The sequence below is a fragment of the Mercurialis annua genome, linkage group LG1-X, assembly GCF_937616625.2.
Source record: "Mercurialis annua linkage group LG1-X, ddMerAnnu1.2, whole genome shotgun sequence".
Lineage (NCBI taxonomy): Eukaryota > Viridiplantae > Streptophyta > Magnoliopsida > Malpighiales > Euphorbiaceae > Mercurialis > Mercurialis annua.
Window position 1 is genome coordinate 53,543,530 of NC_065570.1, and position 11,466 is coordinate 53,554,995.

An 11,466-nucleotide genomic window follows, 5' to 3' on the forward strand; every position below is an offset into this window, starting at 1 on the left:
CTTATCCTTCTTTTTATAATTTTTTGTTTTTTTATATCAAAATGGCACGTATCTCAACGGACCTTAATTAATATTTGTGTCACATGTCAGTTTCTTATATACGTCATAAAGTTGCAGGGTATTACAGTGGAGTAACATTAATCACTATTTATTAAAAAAACTCAAGTTAAAGTGGAGATTGCTAATAAAGTTTAGAATTTTATTTAAATTATGATTAAATTCTTAAAGTATTTGAGATTGGGGTAATTTTATTATTATTGGCCAGTTAGAATGTGTGATCCAATTAAAATTAATACTCTTAATTTCGCATGAGTAGTTTATTCACTATTTATATCTATGTTATATTGCTTACGGTAGTATGATGCTAAAGGTGGGTGTGTGAGATGTGAGACATTTTTTTTAGGTTTTTTGGATTACTTCTCGTAAATAGTTAAATATTATGAATGTTTTCTAAAGATATATTTAGTAGAGATGTTTTCTTTTTGTTGATTTTCTAACAATTTTGTACTCTTTTTTATGGTTAGTAGATGGTTCAATTCTTTCACAAGTGAATGTAAATTTAAGATAAATTCATTTTGGAGTTCCTAAATTATCTGGTCTCTTATATTAAATTGTACCTTTCTCCAGTTCCTAAACTTGTATTTTTTTATCAATTGGGTCCTTTTTAAGGACTAGAGAAGGATCCAATTGCTGATAAAAGTAAAAATTAAGGACTCAATTGCTTGTAAAAAAGTTTAAGAATTTAATTGTTGAATAATAAAGTCTAGGGACTAAAGAAGACAAAATTAAAGATGAGGAATAAGATAATAAGAAATTGTATAACTTAAAGACTCTTAAATAGATCTAGCCTAAATTTAATTTCCAAACTATAAATCTCTTGTATTATTTATTTGTTTTGTTATATAGTTATTTGTTGAATGGAATCTATACTTAAATAATATACTGAATGGTTTTAATTTCATTACACACTAAAATGGTCACAAGAGTTTTAAATTTGATTATATGATTTTCTATATCTTTTTCATATTTGTAAGTATATCATTTTCATACACCATCAATATTTTTTATATTTTAATTAGTTTACTTAAGTTGTATATCATTATAGGATTAGAATTCTCTCAAATTCATTTGAATTTGAGAAAACCATATAAATTAATTTAATTAAAATTATATTTTTTTTAATTTACACTGTTTTTTATTAATAAAGATAAATTCATATTAAAAAAAAAAATCAAAGTATAAGTATGAAAGCCATATGACAACAAATAAATATATGGTCTTTCAAATACTCTAATCTAATAAGAAAATATGAAATAATAAAAAATACGAGTAAAAAATAATAATCGAAAAAGAAAAATCAAGAACCTAATCCCGCTAAGATGACGCAACGAAAAATAAAATCCCATTGGAGCGGCGTATTAACTTGATTCTCGATTGACTATGCCGTTAAACCGTTTGATCCTTTAAAGTTTCAAATCTTGTAGACATATTCTTCATCATAAATTTAAAGGGCTAAATCACCAAAAAATGCCAAACCTATACGTTTTGTGTCAATTATAGCCAAACCTTTAAAAATCACCAGATTTAGCCAAACCTTATATGTTCTGTTTCTTTTTTAGCCATTTTTGAATCGAACCGGTTTTTTTGACACCGTGTCGTCCACGTCACCGCCAACTAAGCAATTGGCTGGCATGACAGCTGAAATATTTAAATAAGGTTTGGCTATAACTGACACAAAAAATATAGGTTTGGTATTTTTGGGTGAATAAACCTAATTTTAATTTCAAGCCAATTTTTAAATTTAATAATAAATTAATTAATTATATCATTTATGAAATTTATATATATTTAAAAATAATTAAACTTGTCCTTTAAATAAACAGTCTATTCAGTAATTATCTTTATGTTTATGTGTGCATAGTTGACTTATGAACATTGTCGTATGTTTGTTTTGTATATTACTCTCAGATTGTTCGTCGGAAGACGAACAATTGGGTCTCAAACGGCGGCGATGTCAAAGAACCGACGACTGGAATTTAAAAAAAATAACTTTTAAGATGAATATGACATATTTTGTTTTTATTAGAATTTAAATTAATTATATATCCCTCAAATATGTAAAAAAATTATTATAATTATTTAAATTTAGTAAAAATAAATTAATTTTAATTAGCGTGAAATAAAAATATTATTTTTTAAATATATATGAATTTTATTATAATATAATTAATAATTTAATTATTTAATTTTAAAATTAGTTTTATTTATCAAAAAATATCAAACCTATTCATTTTGTGTCAGTTATAGCCAAACCTTATTTTAATATTTCAGCTGACATGCCAGCCAATTGCTTAGTTGGCGGTGACGTGGACGACACGGTGTCAAACAAACCGGTTCGATTCAAAAATGGCTAAAAAAGAAACAGAACATATAAGGTTTGGCTAAATCTGGTGATTTTTAAAGGTTTGGCTATAATTGACACAAAACGTATAGGTTTGGCATTTTTTGGTGATTAAGCCAAATTTAAAGATAGAAAACCATCAACAACCATCAAAATAAATATTTAAAAAACAAAAAATTAAAATAAAATATTGAAAACAATCTTCAATATTTAAAGGTTCATAGATCATCATCTAGATAAGAAGTTTTTAATGTGCAAACAAAAAAAAATTAAAATTTCTTCTTTGGATCATAGATCCTTAGCAGGCAAATCAAAAAATCTTGATAAAACCAAGAATTTTCAAAAAGCATAAAAAAGAACCCACGTAAGCACACTAAACTCCATCTATGGAGTAATTATTTGAAATAAAAACAACCTAAAAATGAAAATTAAAGAAAAAAGATGGCGGAGAAGGTGGTTTTCCGGACAAAGAGCCAAAAACCCATCCTCTCTAAACTAAGTTTGTTGGGTTTTAACTAGAGAGAAGAGAGAGGATTTTAGAGAGAGAAAGGGTTTTTGATAGAAGGTTAGAAATGGATTGTTAGATATATTCAGACATTGGTATTTTTTAATTTACAGTGTTTATTTTGTAATAAATAGTATAAATCGTAAAAATAATGCTTATATTTTAAAATGAATTTGAGATAATTTCAATTCATCTTTATGCGATCGGGTTGTCCTCTATGTCTCTCATTGAGATCTACTTCCATTCACTTTTAGCAGCTTTTGTAGCTAAAAGCATGAGACCACCGGGGACCCCAAATTCCATTGAATGTGTTCAAAAATTTATATATTTTGGGTCCATACCAATTCAGTATGATGTTGATTTTTCATTACTGTTTCTACTTCATATTTGGTAATCGATATGATGGTTCAATTCTTGTAAATCCTTTCTTGTCTACTTCTTTTTGTTTATTAAATATTAACTGTCAATGAAATTTGAATTTAAGATTGCAGATGGTAATATATTTCTAATACATAAGCATCTACTTCCTTATCATTTTATGCATAGAAAAAATATATTTAATTAATCATTACATGTGTGCATTAACCAAACTATTATTTGAATTTATAGATGTGTATGTGTATACAAGTGGATTAATTAACCTCTTAATTTATTTAATTGCTACGCATAATATGTTGTTAAAGAGAGGATTGATATGGATATTTCAAATAATTCCGGATTTCATAAACTGTTGCGCAATGTACGCATATAATCAAAAGCGAATTGAGCGAATCTTAAAGAAAAAAAATGACTTTGATCGATCAATAGTATAATGATTTATTGAAACAATTGCAAAACTTTGTCAAGGAGAAAGAAATATATTACACATTATTGAGTTGCAGGTCCAAATATATACAGTTTTTTAATGAATACATATAGTTGATTAATTACATTTCCTTATTTCTCTCATATTGAATCATTTGGACAATAAAGACTCTAGAATCTCCGCACTTAATGGGAGAAATATCTGCTAGAAAACCAAATAATTTGGGTGCATAAGGATAATTGGCTATTAATATTGTTTTTACCTGAATGAGTTTCAATTATAAAATAATATTTTTAAATTTATACCCAATTAATTCACATTTTAGTCGGATAAATTCTTTGGCGAAAGTACTTAAAATTTTAGCACAGAATTTTAAACAACGGTATATATGAGTACAATTTGAACCTACAATCTCATTTAAAGAATTTTACATAATTTTTTTATTATATTAAAAATGTTATAATAATAACATATAAATTTTTATAAATTTAGTTTAGACAAATTCTTAAACTTCAATAATTCTTTTAATAATTGATTAATTTATCATAAAATTAAATTAAGAAAATGAAAAATATTCTAATTTTATTAATCAGATTATGCGTCGTTTTAATACATTATATGAATGTACTATTGTTAGAATTTACAAAACTGATAAACTAAATGGTCAAAATTATTTTTAGCAATTTGAACTGATAAAATTTGTTTTTTCATAGATTGATGAATTCAGGTTTTATTTTCCTTTATGATCTAGTTAGTAAATTAATTTTTTTTTTATCTCAATGCAAATATGTTTTTAATCGGCTTAATACATAGTTTGACCCCTGAACTTGTACCCTTTTACCCATCTAACCTCCAAACTTAACGTCTCACCTATTGAACCCCTGAACTTGTTAAATAACCCGATTTGACCCCCGAACTTGATAAATACGTAAACATTGAACCCCTCCGTACACAATTTCTTCTAGAACGTTTCAAGTGACAGGTGGACACGAAGGGTTCAATATTTGCATATTTATCAAGTTCAGGGGTCAAATCGGATTATTTAACAAGTTCATAGGTTCGATAGGTGAGACGTTAAGTTTAGGGGTTAGATGAGTAAAAGGGTACAAGTTCAGAGGTCAAACTATGTATTAAGCCTTTTTAATCGCATGATCTTCATTGTTCGATAATGTCAATACATGCATAGAACTATTTTTCAAAAACAAAAAAAGAAGAAGAAGAAGCCTGTGCTGAATTTACAACTAATTAATTATAACTAATCCATGCTTGTCATTACTAATTTTCAATCGCAGCCATCCATTTCTGCAACCTTAATTCTCTATAAAACCTCTCTATAAACTTCTCAGCTTCCATATCTACCTTCACGCTTTCATCACCGCCACCGTCCGCGAACGGCGAGTCTGTAATTCTCACTTGTCGACTCACCAGCGGGCTCCACCCAAATCCCGCAGCACTACTTTTTTCTGACACCACATCCTCAGCCCATACTAACGGCGTCGCCGGGTGGTACGGGTACTGATACTGGTGGTAGCTTGTACGGTGGTTGCGCAGATGACGCTGTCTGGTGCCTCTACGTCGACGGCGTGGATTGAACGGTTTATAGCTTGAAACGCTGCTGCTACAGCTAAACTCGTACTCACGTGGTGATTCAAATGAGAGATGCACGTCATGGGAGCGGCAACTCATCGGCGAAAGAAACGACAAGTCCATGTTGTCGGAACGACAGCCGAGAGAAGGTTGGTGATCGAGTACGAGGTTGTTCATGGTTTTTTTAAGGATCTTGCCTCGTTTATCAAAATCAAGGATGAATAATTTAGTCTTGGAAACACTCTTTTGAACAGAGAAGAAAGCTATGCGGATAATGTTACATAGTTTCTTGGTTAATAATGGTGGATATGATGACTCCATTAACCAATTTATGAGAGATAAGCAAAACCTAGAAAATGGGTCAGTTACTCATATATCCTGATCTCTATTCTGTATAGACAGAAATGAGATATAACTATAACAAGGTATTTAAAGGACCTACACGGTTACTGTTTTCAAAACCGAACCGGTGGATTAACCGGTATAACCACCAATTTACCGTTCAACTGGTTCAAGTTTGATTTTCTTTCCCCTCTTTATAATAAAGAAAACAAAGCGACGCGGGTCGGATCCGGATTAGTCAGGGCGAAGTCTTGGAAACCGGATGGGCTTACCAAAAAAAAAACAAATATAGTGACTTTGAACAAATTAAAAAACTAACAAAGATTCATTTTGTTCTCTCAAAACAAAATCATCTATAACTTAGTTAATTTGATTCATTTTACTTTCTGAGCGGGACTGATAGAAAATGATTGAAACATTATATAAAATGGAGTTGAGGTGGCATAAATAAAACTATTGCCAAATTTATAGCTAAAAGAATAAATGTGTCAAAATATTTATTTTAAAGGTGTTTTTATGGAGACACATATTTCGAGAGTGTTTTTACCCAAAGACATAAATTTGCCTTATACTGTTTTATATTCCAAATTAAAGGGGGCAAAAATGAGCCTCTGTTGATTGAAAAATTAGTAAGTGAATTCTAACTAGCAAATAAAGAAATGTTCGGTTTCTACAATAATTTTTACAGTTTAAAGAAGTTACACCGAAAAGTATGATTATCAAGATTTAAAGGCACATGTGAGTTGCTAATGCGGTCTCTTGTTTAAGTGAGGTTGAGAGTTCAAATCATACTCATGTATGCAACTGTTTAAAATTTAGAGTCAGAGTTTTGTCTCCCACAAGAGACCTATCCGGCTCGGATGTGGATTAATTTGAATGTGGAAGGTTTAAAGATACTGTTTCATAATCGAAACCTGTTCAAAATATTTTATGATAAAAAAAAAAAAGTTTAAATTAGTTGGTTTTCAGTTTACAGTTAAATTGATTAAACCGGTCGGTCCAATTAGGTTCTTAAAGCCCTCATTACACTATAATGCAGCAATGATAACAATAATATATCACTCACTTAATATATCATTTCTTTTTACTGTATATATTTGATTAAGAACAGCAAATTCACTTTAATCATTACCATTTTGTTTTGTGCTGTGCTCCTTTTCTTAAAGAATACTGACTGTGGGGTATAAAAGAAGTAGAACAAAAAAAGACAGTGGGCATAATGTATTTTTCAAATATTATTATAAAAAAAATTATGAACTACTCTCAATATCAGTGAATTTTATAATTTAAAATTTTAAAAAACATTCTAATAAAAAATTCATAAAATATCCAATTTAGATTAAAAAGTATTAAAATTATATTCAATGTTGTTTTTATATATACTTTTTCGTACTAGATATAAAATCTAATTATTAAAAAATTTGTAGTTAGTTTTTAAATTTTTAAATTAATTTTAAACCATTAGCCCTACTGCGATTCAAAATTGAGACTTCAGCAATCCATTTGAAGAGTATTAATTATTTGGGTTCGACCTCATGAGCGTTTTAATATTCTATCTAAGCTAAATTGTAAATATCAACAAAATTATTCTATTACATATATATTAAAATTAATATGATTTTATTTATAAAGTTCTATTAGTGAAGAGTTTAGCCTTATAAATTAATTATTTATAATTAAAATATTTTAATAAAAACAAATTTAAATTATAATTATAAAAATAATCTATTGTTTTTGAAGTATAATCTAAAAATTATAAATTGTCATATATTTGTAAATAAATTACGTCTGCAATAATAAGAAAAAAATACAACTGTTAGATGGCATATAACGAGCCAGCTGTTTTTGTTTTATAAAAGATAAATAGAAGAGCCAGCTGAGAGTAAATTATTTTAAATTTATCATAATTTATATTTTAGTCTTTTTTATTTGAAGATTAAACGATTTGCTCCTTCATTTTTAATTTTTCAACAATTTAGTCCCTCCGTCTATTTTCTGTGTGAGTCAACCAAGTTAAAGGACTCAGGAGTAAATTAACTTAAAATTTTAAGGACGAAACCGTAGACAAAAATAAAAATGCGGGAGCAAATTGTTTTTTAAAAAATACTTTTTTATTTAATTTTTTGGCTCGGTTGACTAATATCAAAAATAGACAAAAGGACTAAATTACTGATAAAAACAAAAATCAGGAACAAAATCATTTAATAATTTTAAAAAAAATTATAAATTATAAAAGGGGTTTCAGAAACTTTTAACCTACACAATACCAAATCATTAACTCATTCCATATGACATTCGGATCACATAATGTGTCACATAAAAATTAAGCGCAACTCATACATATACAAGTAGTTGAAGCTTAGAGGGTGTAGGGGAGTCGAACTGAATCTATTTGTATAATTTTTTTCAAACTAGAAATTAAATAAATAGAACTAACTATTTACAACAATTATTATTTACAAATTACAATTATCTCGCCGTATGCATTTACATATCGCTTAACAATTTGTGTCATTTTGACGAATGATATTATCTCCAACGTTCCGTCTTCATTCAAGTGTAGACATCCTCCATCTTTTATAATCCATAAATTTACATTTTGTGTCCACGATAGGACTTGAACCAAAATTTTAATGGACTTAAACCTCACTCTTTACCGCTTGAACAAGAGATCATCGATAGTTATATCAAGTTGGAGCTTTACTTTATATGTTTGTACTATATGGAATTCAAGTAAACTTAAGTTTTTAAATTCAAATTCGAATGATATCTGAATCAGTTAGATTCAATTCAAATAATCAAAAAAAAAAATTTAACGAATTTAAATCTGTTTCACAATAAAATTATCGAATTCAATTAATTAAGTTGATATATATTCAAAGTTGGAGATATAAAAGGTCAATGTAGTAAAAAATAAATTATTAACTTATGTGTATAAGATGTTTTTTCATGCCCGTTTAAACTCGCAAATCTCACAGATCTCTTCATATGATATTCGAATTCGACTCAAACTCAAATTTAAATATAAATAGTTGGAGCTCGACTTTAATTTAAATATTCAGATTCAGTCTTAATTTTTTTAATTTATTTCAAATATTTTACGAGTAATCCAATTTGTTTACGCGTTACTTTATAGTGCCCGACATTAGTACTTGAATTTTTTATTTTTATTTTGAGAAGGCATTAGTACTTGAACTAGAATTTAGTACTTGAATTAGAATTTGAAGCAAATGTTGAATATCCTCTTTATTGAAATTACATAACGAGTCTTATCATTGCTCGTTGAAATGGTAGTTACTTTTTGTAGATAAGTATCAACATCATAATTTTTTTAATCAAACTAATAATTTTCCAAATTAACATCTAATTAATTTGATTATGCTTATCTCTTTCTTCTTTTCAAACATTAGCAATAACGAAGGGTTGATTTTGTCATTTGGGTATATGCCACGTGCTCACTTTTTCTCATCACCAAATCGAAAATTAATTGCGCCCTTGGCCAGAGCGTTGATAAGGTTGGCGGGAATGAATTTAATCAACTACCAATAGCTAGGTGGCTACCCAAAATGGCCGTAGTTTCAAAACCCAATCTATTTGCCTCTTAATCTCACCCCTACTATAAAGAACTAATTTAAAAATTTAAGATCCATGGCCATGACCAGTATTTTAAAAATTAAACCGGCTATTTTTTTTCTTCTGACACTTAAACTGATTTTATTAATTATTAATATTGAAATGTGAAATAAGATTTAAAAATTTCGGAACGATCAGATTCTAGATAATAACACCAGACAAGTAATTAGTTGCTCGAGTTAGAAAGTAAATTGTCAAATTTGCTGATCTTCTAACATAACTAAGAAAACTATTGTTATAGTCTTTACGTAAATTCCGACAATAATAACTGACCCGAGATATGACGTATCTTTCTCACTAGAACTAAAAACGTGGATTAGGAGGAGAGAATCGGTTTTAGAATACACATTATGAGAAATAGACTATTTCAACTGAGCCAGGACCTCTAAGGGAGGAATTAAATTTTTTACTATGAGATGGCTGATTTGTATAAAATAAAATTTAAGGAGGTTAATTATATAACAATTAAAATTAAAATTAAAATTTAAAGAGATTATTTTAATAAAAAAATTAGGAGGCAGCCGCTACAGCCAAAGGGCTGGATCCGCTCCTGAGGACCTCCTTAAAGCTCAATGTTTTTGCCATCGGCGGATCATGATTCATGAACAATATCCCCTAACTACCGAACAGCTCGCAGTCTCGCACGCAGCTTTACTAATGTTGATTTAAATTTGTCTTCATTGAATTCTGAATTAAAGCCAAAATATTTTAGATAGATATTTGTTGCATTTTGAATAATAAACTTTTCTTGAATAATTTACCAAAACAAAATATGTAATAATTATTTTGGTAAATTATTCATGAAACTGATGCAACAAATAACAAAATATGTATGTAGTATATATTTGGCAGAATTTAGATAGGTATTTGTTGCATTTTGAATAATAAAGTTTTCTTGATATTTTTGCCAAAACAAAATATGTAGTATATATTTTCTAAAATAAAATTAGATATCTAAAAGTTTAACATGTATATACAAATTTCACTAAATTAATCAATAATAAAAGAAGTGGCTAAATTTATCCGGAGGCCTTTGTATTTTTTTCATTTTTGTTCAGAAGGTTCTTATCTCGAAAATATTATCTTACTTGTACCTGTATTTGTCATTTCACGATTGTCATGACCTTTTTAGTTATTGGAGAAACAAAAAATTATAAATAGAATGACTGGAAAAACATAGAAAAAGAGCATGAAAATCACGAAATGATAAATAGAAAGATCAAGAAGATAATATTTTCAAGATAGGACTTTCTAAATATAAGTGACAAAATACAGCGGCCTCCGTATGGGTTAAGCATAAAAAAATTATATAGTTTTTACGGTTTAATCAATAATTTTTAATTAATTTTTCAATTTTTTCGATTCAAACATATTGAATTAAAGTTTCCAGGCTTTATCGACAATCAAACCAGACTGATCTTTGGTTTCTTGACAACTGATTGAACCGATCGACCATTTTGATTCGGTTCTTAAAATATTGTTCATGACCCTACTAAAAATTGATTTGAAGCAGTTTGGCTATTTTGCTTTGTGTTAAAGTATATGTTGGAAGATTAGCTGATAATAAAGCAAGAAAAGGCTAAATAACCGCATAATTAGTTATAAACAAACAAATAGTGGAGCCATTAGTCAAGAAAAAAAGGTGTTTTTTGCTTGCTCAAGTTAGGTATAATTCTTCCTTTAGCCCTACAGTAGCCTATGGTCCTATACTCTTTTTCAAACTGAAAAATATAAACAAAAAATAATAACATTATTTAATGTATCTAGTGGATTTTGTAATTATGATGGGATTTTGAATCCAAAGTTCTTTTTAAACCATAATTAATGGCCTCAAGTTTGTTAGTAATTAATTAAGTGGAAAGATTAATAATTATGAGAATTTTCCAAGAATTCGTTAAAGAAGTTGCTCAATTGGTCAAACATACTTATCTATCCTTACCCTAATTCTCCATTAGTGTAATGAGTTTCTTATAATTAGTTTTACATTTTTAAGTTCTTAAGAGACTAATATATTGGATGAATGGTCATCCTCAGCGGTTAGCTTTATTAGATGTTAAGCCAAAATCATTATTCATTTGTTTGATACATATTTTGCATATGATTATCATTATAACTAATTTGCATGCAATTTATATTTGTAGCGAAATAATAATTAATTTAAATAAAAAGTGAATAATAAAAAAATATTGAAAA

At 28.1% G+C, this 11,466-nt stretch overlaps 1 protein-coding gene across 1 annotated transcript; it reads right to left on the minus strand.

Moving 5' to 3' along the window:
* Positions 1–4,848: 4,848 nt before the first annotated feature.
* On the minus strand, positions 4,849–5,702 carry LOC126677461 (uncharacterized). Its single transcript, XM_050372096.2, has one exon. The coding sequence runs from the start codon at positions 5,617–5,619 to the stop codon at positions 4,987–4,989; it is 633 nt and encodes a 210-aa protein (XP_050228053.1). The 5' UTR covers positions 5,620–5,702; the 3' UTR covers positions 4,849–4,986.
* Positions 5,703–11,466: the final 5,764 nt, after the last annotated feature.

Excerpts from the sequence above, each read along its gene's own strand:
- LOC126677461 (XM_050372096.2), bottom strand. The coding sequence starts at position 5,619 with ATGGAGTCATCATATCCACCATTATTAACCAAGAAACTATGTAACATT.